General features: G+C 47.1%; 1 protein-coding gene across 2 annotated transcripts in view; it reads right to left on the bottom strand.

Moving 5' to 3' along the window:
• MPV17 (mitochondrial inner membrane protein MPV17) overlaps window positions 1-20913 on the bottom strand; it is a 108025-nt gene that overhangs the window by 62030 nt on the left and 25082 nt on the right. For both annotated transcript variants that reach the window (XM_068278919.1, XM_068278920.1), the window contains exon 5: window positions 18460-18555. In XM_068278919.1, the coding sequence (XP_068135020.1) occupies window positions 18460-18555 (96 nt within the window). The remainder of the gene's footprint in view (window positions 1-18459; window positions 18556-20913) is intronic.

The raw sequence follows: 20913 nt of genomic DNA, 5'->3' as shown, positions 1-20913 counted from the left end.
GGATACTGGTGACGTGGCCCCTGTAGTGGTATGATTAGATACATTATGGTCTGTGTACTGGTGACGTGGCTCCTGTAGTGGTATGATTAGATATATTATGCTCTGTGTACTGGTGGCGTGTCCCCTGTAGTGTTATGATTAGATACATTATGCTCTGTGTACTGGTGACGTGGCCCCTGTAGTGGTATGATTAGATACATTATGCTGTGTGTACTGGTGACGTGGCCCCTGTAGTGGTATGATTAGATACATTATGGTCTGGGTACTGGTGATGTGGCCCCTGTAGTGATAGGATTAGATACATTATGCTCTGTGTACTGGTGACGTGGCCCCTGTAGTGGTATGATTAGATACATTATGCTCTGTGTACTGGTGACGTGGCCCCTGTAGTGGTATTAGATACATTATGCTCTGTGTACTGGTGACGTGGCCCCTGTAGTGGTATGATTAGATATATTATGCTCTGTGTACTGGTGGCGTGTCCCCTGTAGTGTTATGATTAGATACATTATGCTCTGTGTACTGGTGACGTGGCCCCTGTAGTGGTATTATTAGATACATTATGCTCTGTGTACTGGTGACGTGGCCCCTGTAGTGGTATGATTAGATACATTATGCTGTGTGTACTGGTGACGTGGCCCCTGTAGTGGTATGATTAGATACATTATGGTCTGGGTACTGGTGATGTGGCCCCTGTAGTGATAGGATTAGATACATTATGCTCTGTGTACTGGTGACGTGGCCCCTGTAGTGGTATGATTAGATACATTATGCTCTGTGTACTGGTGACGTGGCCCCTGTAGTGGTATGATTAGATACATTATGGTCTGGGTACTGGTGATGTGGCCCCTGTAGTGGTATTAGATACATTATGCTCTGTGTACTGGTGACGTGGCCCCTGTAGTGGTATGATTAGATACATTATGCTCTGTGTACTGGTGACGTGGCCCCTGTAGTGGTATGATTAGATACATTATGCTCTGTGTACTAGTGACGTGGCCCCTGTAGTGGTATGATTAGATACATTATGCTCTGTGTACTAGTGACGTGGCCCCTGTAGTGGTATGATTGGATACATTATGGTCTATGTACTGGTGACGTGGCCCCTGTAGTGGTATGATTAGATACATTATGCTGTGTGTACCGGTGACGTGGCCCCTGTAGTGGTATGATTAGATACATTATGCTCTGTGTACTGGTGATGTGGCCCCTGTAGTGGTATGATTAGATACATTATGGTCTGGGTACTGGTGATGTGGCCCCTGTAGTGATATGATTAGATACATTATGCTCTGTGTACTGGTGATATGGCCCCTGTAGTGGTATGAGTAGATACATTATGCTCTGTGTACTGGTGACGTGGCCCCTGTAGTGGTATGATTAGACACATTATGCTCTGTGTACTGGTGACGTGGCCCCTGTAGTGGCATGATTAGATATATTATGCTCTGTGTACTGGTGACGTGGCCCCTGTAGTGGTATGATTAGATACATTATGCTCTGTGTACTGGTGACGTGGCCCCTGTAGTGGTATGATTAGATACATTATGCTCTGTGCTCTGGTGACGTGGCCCCTGTAGTGGTATGATTAGATACATTATGCTCCGTGCTCTGCTGACGTGGCCCCTGTAGTGGTATGATTAGATACATTATGCTCTGTGCTCTGGTGACGTGGCCCCTGTAGTGGTATGATTAGATATATTATGCTCTGTGTACTGGTGACGTGGCCCCTGTAGTGGTATGATTAGATACATTATGCTCTGTGTACTGGTGACGTGGCCCCTGTAGTGGTATGATTAGATACATTATGCTCTGTGCTCTGGTGACGTGGCCCCTGTAGTGGTATGATTAGATACATTATGCTGTGTGTACTGGTGACGTGGCCCCTGTAGTGCTATGATTAGCTACATTATGCTGTGTGTACTGGTGACGTGGCCCCTGTAGTGGTATGATTAGATACATTATGCTCTGTGTACTGGTGACGTGTCCCCTGTAGTGGTATGATTAGATACATTATGCTCTGTGTACTGGTGACGTGGCCCCTGTAGTGGTATGATTAGATACATTATGCTGTGTGTACTGGTGACATGGCCCCTTTAGTGGTATGATTAAATACATTATGCTCTGTGTACTGGTGACGTGGCCCCTGTAGTGGTATGATTAGATACACTATGCTCTGTGTACTGGTGACGTGGCCCCTGTAGTGGTATGATTAGATACACAATGCTCTGTGTACTGGTGACGTGGCCCCTGTAGTGGTATGATTAGATTCATTATGCTCTGTGTACTGGTGACGTGGCCCCTGTAGTGGTATGATTAGATACATTATGCTCTGTGTACTGGTGACGTTGCCCCTGTAGTGGTATGATTAGATACATTATGCTGTGTGTACTGGTGACGTGGCCCCTGTAGTGGTATGATTAGATACATTATGCTCTGTGTACTGGTGACGTTGCCCCTGTAGTGGTATGATTAGATACATTATGCTGTGTGTACCGGTGACGTGGCCCCTGTAGTGGTATGATTAGATACATTATGCTCTGTGTACTGGTGACGTGGCCCCTGTAGTGGTATGATTAGATACATTATGCTCTGTGTACTGGTGACGTGGCCCCTGTAGTGGTATGATTAAATACATTATGCTCTGTGTACTGGTGACGTGGCCCCTGTAGTGGTATGATTAGATACAATATGCTCTGTGTACTGGTGACGTGGCCCCTGTAGTGGTATGATTAGATACATTATGCTCTGTGTACTGGTGACGTGGCCCCTGTAGTGGTATGATTAGATATATTATGCTGTGTGTACTGGTGACGTGGCCCCTGTAGTGGTATGATTAGATATATTATGCTGTGTGTACTGGTGACGTGGCCCCTGTAGTGCTATGATTAGATACATTATGCTCTGTGCTCTGGTGACGTGGCACCTGTAGTGGTATGATTAGATACATTATGCTCTGTGTACTGGTGACGTGGCCCCTGTAGTGGTATGATTAGATACATTATGCTGTGTGTACTGGTGACGTGGCCCCTGTAGTGGTATGATTAGATACATTATGCTCTGTGTACTGGTGACGTGGCCCCTGTAGTGGTATGATTAGATACATTATGCTGTGTGTACTGGTGACGTGGCCCCTGTAGTGGTATGATTAGATACATTATGCTCTGTGTACTGGTGACGTGGCCCCTGTAGTGGTATGATTAGATACAATATGCTCTGTGTACTGGTGACGTGGCCCCTGTAGTGGTATGATTAGATACAATATGCTCTGTGTACTGGTGACGTGGCCCCTGTAGTGGTATGATTAGATATATTATGCTCTGTGTACTGGTGGCGTGTCCCCTGTAGTGTTATGATTAGATACATTATGCTCTGTGTACTGGTGACGTGGCCCCTGTAGTGGTATTATTAGATACATTATGCTCTGTGTAATGGTGACGTGGCCCCTGTAGTGGTATGATTAGATACATTATGGTCTGGGTACTGGTGATGTGGCCCCTGTAGTGATAGGATTAGATACATTATGCTCTGTGTACTGGTGACGTGGCCCCTGTAGTGGTATGATTAGATACATTATGCTCTGTGTACTGGTGACGTGGCCCCTGTAGTGGTATGATTAGATACATTATGCTCTGTGTACTGGTGACGTGGCCCCTGTAGTGGTATGATTAGATACATTATGCTCTGTGTACTAGTGACGTGGCCCCTGTAGTGGTATGATTAGATACATTATGCTCTGTGTACTGGTGACGTGGCCCCTGTAGTGGTATGATTAGATACATTATGCTGTGTGTACTGGTGACGTGGCCCCTGTAGTGGTATGATTAGATACATTATGCTGTGTGTACTGGTGACATGGCCCCTGTAGTGGTATGATTAGATACATTATGCTCTGTGTACTGGTGACGTGGCCCCTGTAGTGGTATGATTAGATACATTATGCTCTGTGTACTGGTAACGTGGCCCCTGTAGTGGTATGATTAGATACATTATGCTCTGTGTACTGGTGACGTGGCCCCTGTAGTGGTATGATTAGATACATTATGCTCTGTGTACTGGTGACGTGGCCCCTGTAGTGGTATGATTAGATACATTATGCTCTGTGCTCTGGTGACGTGGCCCCTGTAGTGGTATGATTAGATACATTATGCTCTGTGTACTGGTGACGTGGCCCCTGTAGTGGTATGATTAGATACATTATGCTCTGTGTACTGGTGACGTGGCCCCTGTAGTGGTATGATTAAATACATTATGCTCTGTGTACTGGTGACGTGGCCCCTGTAGTGGTATGATTAGATACAATATGCTCTGTGTACTGGTGACGTGGCCCCTGTAGTGGTATGATTAGATACATTATGCTCTGTGTACTGGTGACGTGGCCCCTGTAGTGGTATGATTAGATACATTATGCTGTGTGTACTGGTGACGTGGCCCCTGTAGTGGTATGATTAGATACATTATGCTCTGTGTACTGGTGACGTGGCCCCTGTAGTGGTATGATTAGATACATTATGGTCTGGGTACTGGTGATGTGGCCCCTGTAGTGGTATTAGATACATTATGCTCTGTGTACTGGTGACGTGGCCCCTGTAGTGGTATGATTAGATACATTATGCTCTGTGTACTGGTGACGTGGCCCCTGTAGTGGTATGATTAGATACATTATGCTCTGTGTACTAGTGACGTGGCCCCTGTAGTGGTATGATTAGATACATTATGCTCTGTGTACTAGTGACGTGGCCCCTGTAGTGGTATGATTGGATACATTATGGTCTATGTACTGGTGACGTGGCCCCTGTAGTGGTATGATTAGATACATTATGCTGTGTGTACCGGTGACGTGGCCCCTGTAGTGGTATGATTAGATACATTATGCTCTGTGTACTGGTGATGTGGCCCCTGTAGTGGTATGATTAGATACATTATGCTCTGTGTACTGGTGATGTGGCCCCTGTAGTGGTATGATTAGATACATTATGCTCTGTGTACTGGTGACGTGGCCCCTGTAGTGGTATGATTAGATACATTATGCTCTGTGTACTGGTGACGTGGCCCCTGTAGTGGTATTATTAGATACAATATGCTCTGTGTACTGGTGACGTGGCCCCTGTAGTGGTATGATTAGATACAATATGCTCTGTGTACTGGTGACGTGGCCCCTGTAGTGGTATGATTAGATATATTATGCTCTGTGTACTGGTGGCGTGTCCCCTGTAGTGTTATGATTAGATACATTATGCTCTGTGTACTGGTGACGTGGCCCCTGTAGTGGTATTATTAGATACATTATGCTCTGTGTAATGGTGACGTGGCCCCTGTAGTGGTATGATTAGATACATTATGGTCTGGGTACTGGTGATGTGGCCCCTGTAGTGATAGGATTAGATACATTATGCTCTGTGTACTGGTGACGTGGCCCCTGTAGTGGTATGATTAGATACATTATGCTCTGTGTACTGGTGACGTGGCCCCTGTAGTGGTATGATTAGATACATTATGCTCTGTGTACTGGTGACGTGGCCCCTGTAGTGGTATGATTAGATACATTATGCTCTGTGTACTAGTGACGTGGCCCCTGTAGTGGTATGATTAGATACATTATGCTCTGTGTACTGGTGACGTGGCCCCTGTAGTGGTATGATTAGATACATTATGCTGTGTGTACTGGTGACGTGGCCCCTGTAGTGGTATGATTAGATACATTATGCTGTGTGTACTGGTGACATGGCCCCTGTAGTGGTATGATTAGATACATTATGCTCTGTGTACTGGTGACGTGGCCCCTGTAGTGGTATGATTAGATACATTATGCTCTGTGTACTGGTAACGTGGCCCCTGTAGTGGTATGATTAGATACATTATGCTCTGTGTACTGGTGACGTGGCCCCTGTAGTGGTATGATTAGATACATTATGCTCTGTGTACTGGTGACGTGGCCCCTGTAGTGGTATGATTAGATACATTATGCTCTGTGCTCTGGTGACGTGGCCCCTGTAGTGGTATGATTAGATACATTATGCTCTGTGTACTGGTGACGTGGCCCCTGTAGTGGTATGATTAGATACATTATGCTCTGTGTACTGGTGACGTGGCCCCTGTAGTGGTATGATTAAATACATTATGCTCTGTGTACTGGTGACGTGGCCCCTGTAGTGGTATGATTAGATACAATATGCTCTGTGTACTGGTGACGTGGCCCCTGTAGTGGTATGATTAGATACATTATGCTCTGTGTACTGGTGACGTGGCCCCTGTAGTGGTATGATTAGATACATTATGCTGTGTGTACTGGTGACGTGGCCCCTGTAGTGGTATGATTAGATACATTATGCTCTGTGTACTGGTGACGTGGCCCCTGTAGTGGTATGATTAGATACATTATGGTCTGGGTACTGGTGATGTGGCCCCTGTAGTGGTATTAGATACATTATGCTCTGTGTACTGGTGACGTGGCCCCTGTAGTGGTATGATTAGATACATTATGCTCTGTGTACTGGTGACGTGGCCCCTGTAGTGGTATGATTAGATACATTATGCTCTGTGTACTAGTGACGTGGCCCCTGTAGTGGTATGATTAGATACATTATGCTCTGTGTACTAGTGACGTGGCCCCTGTAGTGGTATGATTGGATACATTATGGTCTATGTACTGGTGACGTGGCCCCTGTAGTGGTATGATTAGATACATTATGCTGTGTGTACCGGTGACGTGGCCCCTGTAGTGGTATGATTAGATACATTATGCTCTGTGTACTGGTGATGTGGCCCCTGTAGTGGTATGATTAGATACATTATGCTCTGTGTACTGGTGATGTGGCCCCTGTAGTGGTATGATTAGATACATTATGCTCTGTGTACTGGTGACGTGGCCCCTGTAGTGGTATGATTAGATACATTATGCTCTGTGTACTGGTGACGTGGCCCCTGTAGTGGTATTATTAGATACATTATGGTCTGGGTACTGGTGATGTGGCCCCTGTAGTGATATGATTAGATACATTATGCTCTGTGTACTGGTGATATGGCCCCTGTAGTGGTATGATTAGATACATTATGCTCTGTGTACTGGTGACGTGGCCCCTGTAGTGGTATGAGTAGATACATTATGCTCTGTGTACTGGTGACGTGGCCCCTGTAGTGGTATGATTAGACACATTATGCTCTGTGTACTGGTGACGTGGCCCCTGTAGTGGCATGATTAGATATATTATGCTCTGTGTACTGGTGACGTGGCCCCTGTAGTGGTATGATTAGATACATTATGCTCTGTGTACTGGTGACGTGGCCCCTGTAGTGGTATGATTAGATACATTATGCTCTGTGCTCTGGTGACGTGGCCCCTGTAGTGGTATGATTAGATACATTATGCTCCATGCTCTGCTGACGTGGCCCCTGTAGTGGTATGATTAGATACATTATGCTCTGTGCTCTGGTGACGTGGCCCCTGTAGTGGTATGATTAGATATATTATGCTCTGTGTACTGGTGACGTGGCCCCTGTAGTGGTATGATTAGATACATTATGCTCTGTGTACTGGTGACGTGGCCCCTGTAGTGGTATGATTAGATACATTATGCTGTGTGTACCGGTGACGTGGCCCCTGTAGTGGTATGATTAGATACATTATGCTCTGTGTACTGGTGACGTGGCCCCTGTAGTGGTATGATTAGATACATTATGCTCTGTGTACTGGTGACGTGGCCCCTGTAGTGGTATGATTAGATACATTATGCTCTGTGTACTGGTGACGTGGCCCCTGTAGTGGTATGATTAGATACATTATGCTCTGTGCTCTGGTGACGTGGCCCCTGTAGTGGTATGATTAGATACATTATGCTCTGTGTACTGGTGACGTGGCCCCTGTAGTGGTATGATTAAATACATTATGCTCTGTGTACTGGTGACGTGGCCCCTGTAGTGGTATGATTAGATACAATATGCTCTGTGTACTGGTGACGTGGCCCCTGTAGTGGTATGATTAGATACATTATGCTCTGTGTATTGGTGACGTGGCCCCTGTAGTGGTATGATTAGATATATTATGCTGTGTGTACTGGTGACGTGGCCCCTGTAGTGGTATGATTAGATATATTATGCTGTGTGTACTGGTGACGTGGCCCCTGTAGTGCTATGATTAGATACATTATTCTCTGTGCTCTGGTGACGTGGCACCTGTAGTGGTATGATTAGATACATTATGCTCTGTGTACTGGTGACGTGGCCCCTGTAGTGGTATGATTAGATACATTATGCTGTGTGTACTGGTGACATGGCCCCTGTAGTGGTATGATTAGATACATTATGCTCTGTGTACTGGTGACGTGGCCCCTGTAGTGGTATGATTAGATACATTATGCTCTGTGTACTGGTGACGTGGCCCCAGTAGTGGTATGATTAGATACATTATGCTCTGTGCTCTGGTGACGTGGCCCCTGTAGTGGTATGATTAGATATATTATGCTCTGTGTACTGGTGACGTGGCCCCTGTAGTGGTATGATTAGATACATTATGCTCTGTGTACTGGTGACGTGGCCCCGGTAGTGGTATGATTAGATACATTATGCTGTGTGTACTGGTGACGTGGCCCCTGTAGTGGTATGATTAAATACATTATGCTCTGTGTACTGGTGACGTGGCCCCTGTAGTGGTATGATTAGATACAATATGCTCTGTGTACTGGTGACGTGGCCCCTGTAGTGGTATGATTAGATACATTATGCTCTGTGTACTGGTGACGTGGCCCCTGTAGTGGTATGATTAGATACATTATGCTCTGTGTACTGGTGACGTGGCCCCGGTAGTGGTATGATTAGATACATTATGCTCTGTGCTCTGGTGACGTGGCCCCTGTAGTGGTATGATTAGATATATTATGCTCTGTGTACTGGTGACGTGGCCCCTGTAGTGGTATGATTAGATACAATATGCTCTGTGTACTGGTGACGTGGCCCCTGTAGTGGTATGATTAGATACATTATGCTCTGTGTACTGGTGACGTGGCCCCTGTAGTGGTATGATTAGATACATTATGCTGTGTGTACCGGTGACGTGGCCCCTGTAGTGGTATGATTAGATACATTATGCTCTGTGTACTGGTGACGTGGCCCCTGTAGTGGTATGATTAGATACATTATGGTCTGTGTACTGGTGACGTGGCCCCTGTAGTGGTATTATTAGATACATTATGCTCTGTGTACTGGTGACGTGGCCCCTGTAGTGGTATGATTAGATACATTATGCTGTGTGTACTGGTGACGTGGCCCCTGTAGTGGTATGATTAGATACATTATGGTCTGGGTACTGGTGATGAGGCCCCTGTAGTGATAGGATTAGATACATTATGCTCTGTGTACTGGTGACGTGGCCCCTGTAGTGGTATGATTAGATACATTATGCTCTGTGTACTGGTGACGTGGCCCCAGTAGTGGTATGATTAGATACAATATGCTTTGTGTACTGGTGATGTGGCCCCTGTAGTGATAGGATTAGATACATTATGCTCTGTGTACTGGTGACGTGGCCCCTGTAGTGGTATGATTAGATACATTATGCTCTGTGTACTAGTGACGTGGCCCCTGTAGTGGTATGATTAGATACATTATGCTCTGTGTACTGGTGACGTGGCCCCTGTAGTGGTATGATTAGATACATTATGCTCTGGTGACGTGGCCCCTGTAGTGGTATGATTAGATACATTATGCTCTGTGTACTGGTGACGTGGCCCCAGTAGTGGTATGATTAGATACATTATGCTCTGTGTACTGGTGACGTGGCCCCTGTAGTGGTATGATTAGATACATTATGCTCTGTGTACTGGTGACGTGGCCCCTGTAGTGGTATGATTAGATACATTATGCTCTGTGTACTGGTAACGTGGCCCCTGTAGTGGTATGATTAGATACATTATGCTCTGTGTACTGGTGACGTGGCCCCTGTAGTGGTATGATTAGATACATTATGCTCTGTGTACTGGTGACGTGGCCCCTGTAGTGGTATGATTAGATACATTATGCTGTGTGTACTGGTGACGTGGCCCCTGTAGTGGAATGATTAGATACATTATGCTCTGTGCATTGGTGACGTGGCCCCTGTAGTGCTATGATTAGATACATTATGCTCTGTGTACTGGTGACGTGGCCCCTGTAGTGGTATGATTAGACACATTATGCTCTGTGTACTGGTGACGTGGCCCCTGTAGTGGTATGATTAGATACATTATGCTCTGTGTACTGGTGATGTGGCTCCTGTAGTGGTATGATTAGATATATTATGCTCTGTGTACTGGTGACGTGGCCCCTGCAGTGGTATGATTAGATACATTATGCTCTGTGTACTGGTGACGTGGCCCCTGTAGTGGTATGATTAGACACATTATGCTCTGTGTACTGGTGACGTGGCCCCTGTAGTGGTATGATTAGATACATTATGCTTTGCGCTCTGGTGATGTGGCCCCTGTAGTGGTATGATTAGATACATTATGCTCTGTGCTCTGGTGATGTGGCCCCTGTAGTGATAGGATTAGATACATTATGCTGTGTGTACTGGTGATGTGGCCCCTGTAGTGGTATGATTAGATACATTATGCTCTGTGCTCTGGTGACGTGGCCCCTGTAGTGGTATGATTAGATATATTATGCTCTGTGTACTGGTGACGTGGCCCCTGTAGTGATATGATTAGATACATTATGCTCTGTGTACTGGTGACGTGGCCCCTGTAGTGGTATGATGAGATACATTATGCGGTGTGTACTGGTGACGTGGCCCCTGTAGTGGTATGATTAGATACATTATGCTCTGTGCTCTGGTGACGTGGCCCCTGTAGTGGTATGATTAGATATATTATGCTCTGGTGATGTGGCCCCTGTAGTGGTATGATTAGATACATTATGCTCTGTGTACTGGTGACGTGACCCCTGTAGTGGTATGATTAGATATATTATGCTCTGGTGATGTGGCCCCTGTAGTGGTATGATTAGATACATTATGCTCTGTGTACTGGTGATGTGGCCCCTGTAGTGGTATGATTAGATACATTATGCTGTGTGTACTGGTGACGTGGCCCTTGTAGTGCTATGATTAGATACATTATGCTCTCTGTACTGGTGACGTGGCCCCTGTAGTGGTATGATTAGATACACTATGCTCTGTGTACTGGTGACATGGCCCCTGTAGTGGTATGATTAGATACACTATGCTCTGTGTACTGGTGACGTGGCCCCTGTAGTGGTATGATTAGATACATTATGCTGTGTGTACTAGTGACATGGCCCCTGTAGTGGTATGATTAGATACATTATGCTCTGTGTACTGGTGACGTGGCCCCTGTAGTGGTATGATTAGATACATTATGCTGTGTGTACTGGTGACGTGGCCCCTGTAGTGGTATGATTAGATACATTATGCTCTGTGTACTGGTGACGTGGCCCCTGTAGTGGTATGATTAGATACATTATGCTGTGTGTACTGGTGACGTGGCCCCTGTAGTGGTATGATTAGATACATTATGCTGTGTGTACTGGTGACGTGGCCCCTGTAGTGGTATGATTAGATACATTATGCTCTGTGTATTGGTGACGTGGCCCCTGTAGTGGTATGCTTAGATACATTATGCTCTGTGTACTGGTGGCGTGGCCCCTGTAGTGGTATGCTTAGATACATTATGCTCTGTGTACTGGTGGCGTGGCCCCTGTAGTGGTATGATTAGATACATTATGCTGTGTGTACTGGTGACGTGGCCCCTGTAGTGGTATGATTAGATATATTATGCTCTGTGTACTGGTGACGTGGCCCCTGTAGTGGTATGATTAGATACATTATGCTGTGTGTACTGGTGACGTGGCCCCTGTAGTGGTATGATTAGATACATTATGCTCTGTGTACTGGTGACGTGGCCCCTGTAGTGGTATGATTATATACATTATGCTCTGTGTACTGGTGACGTGGCCCCTGTAGTGGTATGATTAGATACATTATGATACATTATGCTCTGTGTACTGGTGACGTGGCCCCTGTAGTGATATGATTAGATACATTATGGTCTGGGTACTGGTGATGTGGCCCCTGTAGTGGTATGATTAGATACATTATGCTCTGTGTACTGGTGACGTGGCCCCTGTAGTGGTATGATTAGATATATTATGCTCTGTGCTCTGGTGACGTGGCCCCTATAGTGGTATGATTAGATACATTATGCTGTGTGTACTGGTGACGTGGCCCCTGTAGTGGTACGATTACATAGATTATGCTGTGTGTACTGGTGACGTGGCCCGTGTGGTGGTATGATTAGATACATTATGGTCTGGGTACTGGTGATGTGGCCCCTGTAGTGATAGGATTAGATACATTATGCTGTGTGTACTGGTGACGTGGCCCCTGTAGTGGTATGATTGGATACATTATGCTCTGTGTACTGGTGACGTGGCCCCTGTAGTGCTATGATTAGATACATTATGCTGTGTGTACTGGTGACGTGGCCCCTGTAGTGGTATGATTAGATACATTATGCTCTGTGTACTGGTGACGTGGCCCCTGTAGTGGTATGATTAGATACATTATGCTGTGTGTACTGGTGACGTGGCCCCTGTAGTGGTATGATTAGATACATTATGCTCTGTGTACTGGTGGCGTGGCCCCTGTAGTGGTATGATTAGATACATTATGCTCTGTGTACTGGTGACGTGGCCCCTGTAGTGGTATGATTATATACATTATGCTCTGTGTACTGGTGACGTGGCCCCTGTAGTGGTATGATTAGATACATTATGCTCTGTGTACTGGTGACGTGGCCCCTGTAGTGGTATGATTAGATACATTATGCTGTGTGTACTAGTGATGTGGCCCCTGTAGTGGTATGATTAGATACATTATGGTCTGTGTACTGGTGACGTGGCCCCTGTAGTGGTATGATTAGATACATTATGCTCTGTGCTCTGGTGACGTGGCCCCTGTAGTGGTATGATTAGATACATTATGCTCTGTGTACTGGTGACGTGGCCCCTGTAGTGGTATGATTAGATACATTATGGTCTGTGTACTGGTGACGTGGCCCCTGTAGTGGTATGATTAGATACATTATGCTCTGTGTACTGGTGACGTGGCCCCTGTAGTGGTATGATTAGATACATTATGCTCTGTGTACCGGTGACGTGGCCCCTGTAGTGGTATGATTAGATACATTATGCTGTGTGTACCGGTGACGTGGCCCCTGTAGTGGTATGATTAGATACATTATGCTCTGTGTACTGGTGACGTGGCCCCTGTAGTGGTATGATTAGATACATTATGCTGTGTGTACTGGTGACGTGGCCCCTGTAGTGGTATGATTAGATATATTATGCTCTGTGTACTGGTGATGTGGCCCCTATAGTGGTATGATTTGATACATTATGCTCTGTGTACTGGTGACGTGGCCCCTGTAGTGGTATGATTAGATATATTATGCTCTGTGTACTGGTGACGTGGCCCCTGTAGTGGTATGATTAGATACATTATGCTCTGTGCTCTGGTGACGTGGCCCCTGTAGTGGTATGATTAGATACATTATGCTCTGTGTACTGGTGACGTGGCCCCTGTAGTGGTATGATTAGATACATTATGGTCTGTGTACTGGTGACGTGGCCCCTGTAGTGGTATGATTAGATACATTATGCTCTGTGTACTGGTGACGTGGCCCCTGTAGTGGTATGATTAGATACATTATGCTGTGTGTACTGGTGACGTGGCCCCTGTAGTGGTATGATTAGATACATTATGCTGTGTGTATTGGTGACGTGGCCCCTGTAGTGGTATGATTAGATACATTATGCTCTGTGTACTGGTGACGTGGCCCCTGTAGTGGTATGATTAGATACATTATGCTGTGTGTACTGGTGACGTGGCCCCTGTAGTGGTATGATTAGATACATTATGCTCCGTGCTCTGGTGACGTGGCCCCTGTAGTGGTATGATTAGATACATTATGCTCTGTGTACTGGTGACGTGGCCCCTGTAGTGGTATGATTAGATACATTATGCTCTGTGTACTGGTGACGTGGCCCCTGTAGTGGTATGCTTAGATACATTATGCTCTGTGTACTGGTGACGTGGCCCCTGTAGTGATATGATTAGATACATTATGCTCTGTGTATTGGTGACGTGGCCCCTGTAGTGGTATGATTAGATACATTATGCTGTGTATTGGTGACGTGGCCCCTGTAGTGGTATGCTTAGATACATTATGCTCTGTGTACTGGTGACGTGGCCCCTGTAGTGGTATGATTAGATACATTATGCTCTGTGTACTGGTGACGTGGCCCCTGTAGTGGTATGATTAGATACATTATGCTCTGTGTATTGGTGACGTGGCCCCTGTAGTGATATGATTAGATACATTATGCTCCGTGCTCTGGTGACCAGTGGTGCTGAGCAAGATTTCGGATATCCGAACTACCCTAACCCTACCCAGACTATCCGAACTTTGAATAGAAATTTGGATATTTTTTAAAATCCGAATTGACTATCCGAGCAAACTTGGATTTCCCATCTCAAATCTGGGCGGATAGTTAGTTCAGATATCCGAGCAGAAGCCAAAATCACCTTTAATGGCAAAAATCCCTTTCGGAGGGAGGGAGGGAGGGGGAGAGAGAGAGAGAGAGAGAGAGAGGGAGAGAGAGAGAGAGAGAGGAAGAGAGAGAGAGACAGAGAGAGAGGAAGAGAGAGAGAGAGAGAGAGAGACAGAGAGAGACAGAGAGAGAGAGAGAGAGAGAGAGAGAGCTCCGAAAGGGTTTTTTGCCAATTTGAAGGGACTTTGGAAGCATTTTAAGCCATTTTCAGGTCACTTCCGTTTTTCTATCCGGATATCCGGACGTATATTGGGCTCAGATATCAGAGTGTACTCGGATACCAAAAAGTTCAGATTTGGATATCCGATTTGGATCTGGATATCCGAATCTGAATCAATTTAAAAAGGGCTATCCGAGCACCCCTGCTAGGGACGAGGCCCCTGTAGTGATATGATTAGATACATTATGCTCCGTGCTCTGGTGACGTGGCCCTTGTAGTGCTATGATTAGATACATTATGCTCCGTGCTCTAGTGACGTGGCCCCTGTAGTGGTATGATTAGATACATTATGCTCTGTGTACTGGTGACGTGGCCCCTGTAGTGGTATGATTAGATACATTATGCTGTGTGTACTGGTGACGTGGCCCTTGTAGTGCTATGATTAGATACATTATGCTCCGTGCTCTGGTGACGTGGCCCCTGTAGTGGTATGATTAGATACATTATGCTGTGTGTACTGGTGACGTGGCCCCTGTAGTGGTATAATTAGATACATTATGCTCTGTGTACTGGTGACGTGGCTCCTGTAGTGATATGATTAGATACATTATGCTCTGTGTACTGGTGACGTGGCCCCTGTAGTGGTATGATTAGATACATTATGCTCTGTGTACTGGTGACGTGGCCCCTGTAGTGATATGATTAGATACATTATGGTCTGGGTACTGGTGATGTGGCCCCTGTAGTGGTATGATTAGATACATTATGCTCCGTGCTCTGGTGACGTGGCTCCTGTAGTGATATGATTAGATACATTATGCTCTGTGTACTGGTGACGTGGCCCCTGTAGTGGTATGATTAGATACATTATGCTCCGTGCTCTGGTGACGTGGCCCCTGTAGTGGTATGATTAGATACATTATGCTGTGTGTACTGGTGACGTGGCCCTTGTAGTGCTATGATTAGATACATTATGCTCCGTGCTCTGGTGACGTGGCCCTTGTAGTGCTATGATTAGATACATTATGCTCCGTGCTCTGGTGACGTGGCCCCTGTAGTGGTATGATTAGATACATTATGCTGTGTGTACTGGTGACGTGGCCCTTGTAGTGCTATGATTAGATACATTATGCTCCGTGCTCTGGTGACATGGCCCTTGTAGTGCTATGATTAGATACATTATGCTCCGTGCTCTGGTGACGTGGCCCTTGTAGTGCTATGATTAGATACATTATGCTCTGTGTACTGGTGACGTGGCCCCTGTAGTGGTATGATTAGATACATTATGCTCTGTGTACTGGTGACGTGGCCCCTGTAGTGGTATGATTAGATACATTATGCTCTGTGCTCTGGTGACGTGGCCCCTGTAGTGGTATGATTAGATACATTATGCTCTGTGTACTGGTGACGTGGCCCCTGTAGTGGTATGATTAGATACATTATGCTCCGTGCTCTGGTGACGTGGCCCCTGTAGTGGTATGATTAGATACATTATGCTGTGTGTACTGGTGACGTGGCCCTTGTAGTGCTATGATTAGATACATTATGCTCCGTGCTCTGGTGACGTGGCCCTTGTAGTGCTATGATTAGATACATTATGCTCCGTGCTCTGGTGACGTGGCCCCTGTAGTGGTATGATTAGATACATTATGCTGTGTGTACTGGTGACGTGGCCCTTGTAGTGCTATGATTAGATACATTATGCTCCGTGCTCTGGTGACGTGGCCCTTGTAGTGCTATGATTAGATACATTATGCTCTGTGTACTGGTGACGTGGCCCCTGTAGTGGTATGATTAGATACATTATGCTCTGTGTACTGGTGACGTGGCCCCTGTAGTGGTATGATTAGATACATTATGCTCTGTGCTCTGGTGACGTGGCCCCTGTAGTGGTATGATTAGATACATTATGCTCTGTGTACTGGTGACGTGGCCCCTGTAGTGGTATGATTAGATACATTATGCTCCGTGCTCTGGTGACGTGGCCCCTGTAGTGCTATGATTAGATACATTATGCTCCGTGCTCTGGTGACGTGGCCCCTGTAGTGCTATGATTAGATACAATGTTCCCCTCTTGGCAGGCACTGGGGCTGGTAGTCGTGTCATTGCCTATGCACAGGACCCAGCTGTGCGGTGACATCACTCTACGCTCACATAGAACACAGCATAGAATAGCCGGGGACCCCAGGGTCACCCAGACGCTGCACAGTGTTTACACAGCTAATAGCTTCCTGTAAGCAAAACTGGGTGTCTGCCGCTGTGATGTCATCGCCATCTCTGAACAGATCACTACAAATGAGATCCCGGAGAGGGTCAGACTCGGGCCACCGACCCCGGCGACGTACCGAGCGTGTGAGGGGGGGCCAAACATAAAGTCGTATGTGGGATCCCGAGCGGAGTCCACGCTTTATATACAACGCTGCCCATAATTCTTCATACCCCTGGCAAATTCTGACTTTAAGTTACTTTAATTCAACTAGCAAGTCGTTTTTTGATGGGAAATGACATAGGTGTCTCCCAAAATATAATAAGACGATGTACAAGAGGCATTATTGTGGGAAAACACATTTCTCAGCTTTTATTTACATTTGAGCAAAAAGTGTCCAGTCCAAAATTATCCATACCCTTCTCAATAATCAATAGAAAATCCATTATTGGCTATTAAAACAATCAAATGCTTCCTATAATTGCAGACCAGCTTTTGACATGTCTCTACAGGTATTTTTGCCCAATCATCTTTAGCAATGAGCTCCAAATCTTTCAGGTTGGTGGGTCTTCCTGTCATCATCCTGATCTTTAGCTCCCTCCACAGATTCTAAAGTCTGGACTCTGACTGGGCCACTCCAAAACGTTAATGTTGTTGTCTGGTAAACATTTCTTCACCACTTTTGCTGTGTGTTTTGGGTCATTGTCATGCTGAAATGTCCACTGGTGGCCAAGGCCAAGTGTCTCTGCAGACTGCCTGATGTTGTCGTTGAGAATCCTCATGTATAACTCTTTTTTCCTGGTGCCGCTTACTGTGATTGGGCTCCCTGGTCCATTGGCTGAAAAACACCCCTAAAGCATTAGGTTCCCACCAGCATGTTTGGCAGTGGGGGATGGTGTTCTTTGGGTTGAAGGCTTCTCCTTTTTTACGCCAAATGAAGGAAACATCATTGTGACCAAACAATTCAATTTTAGTTTCATCTGACCATAACACAGAAGACCAGAAGTCTTCTTCATTGCCCAGATGAGCATTTGCCAAGGCCAAGCAAGCTTTTGTGTGCCTTATCTGGAGAAGTGGCGTCCTCCTTGGTCTGCATCCATGGAACCCAGCAGTGTGTACTGTCCGTTGGATTGTCTGCCTTGAGACATTGTCACCAGCAGAGCCCAGATTCACCAGGATGGCATTGGCGGTGATCCTTGGATTCTTTTTCACCTCTCTCACTATCCTCCTGGCCAGCACAAGGGGGGCTTCTGAGGGGTGGGGCAGATGCACGGGAGGGAGGGAGGCAGATGTGCGGGAGAGGGGCAGATGTGCGGGAGAGGGGCAGATGTGCGGGAGAGGGGCAGATGCACGGGAGGGAGGCAGATGTGTGGTAGGGGTGCAGATGCACGGGAGGGGCAGATGTGTAGGAGGGGGGCAGATGTGTGGGAGGGGTCTAGATGTGTACATGCTCAGTTTACACTCGGAACTCATTGTTACGTGTGTGTCTCACCCGTTTCAGCTTGTCCATGATCTCCTCCTTAGACAATCCATTCAGCGCGCCCACAATGGTCAGGAAACCGCCAAGAACCAAGGGGGCAAATCCCCACTGTGGTACAAAACAGACAGCAGGATGTCAGGGTGGCGGCAGGCTAAGAGGACCTGTGATGACTCATAGCAAAACAATCAGCAGATCCATTGTTATGTTAATTACCCCCCTTACCCCGCTTCTCTCCATAGAACAGAACATGGCCAGGAACCCAGCAACATGCCTACACAATGATTGTTCCTCTAAAGTGGTCAACTGAAGCAATCATTATGGGAAAGCGTAATTTTAGATCCATAGCAGGCCTAAGTGCCCGTTAGATTCCAGGACTCACACCAGACAATCGTAAGTGACAGAGCAAGAGTCTCCTAACCTGCGCACGCCCCATAACTCTGACTAAGAGTATTCAACCAGGCTGGATTGGTCAGATGACCGCTATTGTATTCAGCCATGCTGAGAGGACTCCTTCTTCATACCTCACCAGTATACACTAAGGCAAGAGTGCATGACTGTGTGAGACAGCTGCTCAACCTGTCACTCAAGTCATCATTTTGGGCAACTGGTATAACGTCTAGAAGATGTTCAAGAACTTGCAATCATTGCATTGTTCAGCAGCTCTCCAGACGTGGTGTCCTCATACAGCTCTCCACACCTGGTGTCCCACAACAGTTCTACACACCTGGTGTCCCCCAACAGCTCTACAGACCTGGTGTCCTCCTACAGCTCTACAGACCTGGTGTCCTCCAACAGCTCTACAGACCTGGTGTCCTCCAACAGCTCTACAGACCTGGTGTCCTCCAACAGCTCTATAGACCTGGTGCCCTCCAACAGCTCTACAGACCTGGTGCCCTCCTACAGCTCTACAGACCTGGGGACCTCCAACAGCTCTACAGACCTGATGCCCTCCAACAGTTCTATAGACCTGGGGACCTCCAACAGCTCTATACACCTGGGGACCTCCAACAGCTCTATAGACCTGGGGACCTCCAACAGCTCTACAGACCTGATGCCCTCCAACAGTTCTACAGACCTGGTGTCCTCCAACAGTTCTACAGACCTGGTGTCCTCCAACAGCTCTATAGACCTGGGGACCTCCAACAGCTCTATACACCTGGGGACCTCCAACAGCTCTATACACCTGGGGACCTCCAACAGCTCTATAGACCTGGGGACCTCCAACAGCTCTACAGACCTGATGCCCTCCAACAGTTCTACACACCTGGTGTCCCCCAACAGCTCTACAGACCTGGTGTCCTCCTACAGCTCTATAGACCTGGTGTCCTCCTACAGCTCTATAGACCTGGGGACCTCCAACAGCTCTACAGACCTGATGCCCTCCAACAGTTCTACAGACCTGGTGTCCTCCAACAGCTCTATAGACCTGGGGACCTCCAACAGCTCTATACACCTGGGGACCTCCAACAGCTCTATAGACCTGGGGACCTCCAACAGCTCTATAGACCTGGGGACCTCCAACAGCTCTACAGACCTGGTGTCCTCCAACAGCTCTACAGACCTGGTGTCCTCCAACAGCTCTACAGACCTGGTGTCCTCCAACAGCTCTACAGACCTGGTGTCCTCCAACAGCTCTACAGACCTGGTATCCCAACAGCTCTACATACCTGGTGTCCCACAACAGTTCTACAGACCTGGTGTTCCCCAACAGCTCAACAGACCTGGTGTCCCCCAACAGCCATACAGACCTGGTGTCCTCCAACAGCTCTACAGACCTGGTGCCCTCCAACAGCTCTACAGACCTGGTGCCCTCCAACAGCTCTACAGACCTGGTGCCCTCCAACAGCTCTACAGACCTGGTGCCCTCCAACAGCTCTACAGACCTGGTGCCCTCCGACAGCTCTACAGACCTGGTGCCCTCCGACAGCTCTACAGACCTGGTGCCCTCCGACAGCTCTACAGACCTGGGGACCTCCAACAGCTCTCCTCCAACAGCTCTATACACCTGGGGACCTCCAACAGCTCTACAGACCTGGGGACCTCCAACAGCTCTACAGACCTGGGGACCTCCAACAGCTCTACAGACCTGGGGACCTCCAACAGCTCTACAGACCTGGGGACCTCCAACAGCTCTACAGACCTGGTGTCCTCCAACAGCTCTACAGACCTGGTGTCCTCCAACAGCTCTACAGACCTGTTGCCCTCCAACAGCTCTACAGACCTGGCGTCCCCCAACAGCTCTACAGACCTGGGGCCCTCCAACAGCTCTACAGACCTGGGGTCCTCCAAAAGCTCTACAGACCTGGTGTCCTCCAAAAGCTATACAGACCTGGTGTCCTCCAACAGCTCTACAGACCTGGGGCCCTCCAACAGCTCTACAGACCTGGGGCCCTCCAACAGCTCTACAGATCTGGTGTCCTCCAACAGCTCTATAGACCTGGGGACCTCCAACAGCTCTATAGACCT

Source organism: Hyperolius riggenbachi, chromosome 4 (genome assembly GCF_040937935.1).
Source record: "Hyperolius riggenbachi isolate aHypRig1 chromosome 4, aHypRig1.pri, whole genome shotgun sequence".
Taxonomy (NCBI): domain Eukaryota; kingdom Metazoa; phylum Chordata; class Amphibia; order Anura; family Hyperoliidae; genus Hyperolius; species Hyperolius riggenbachi.
Note: the sequence above shows the minus strand (reverse complement) of the source record. Positions and strands in the feature narration are given on the sequence as shown.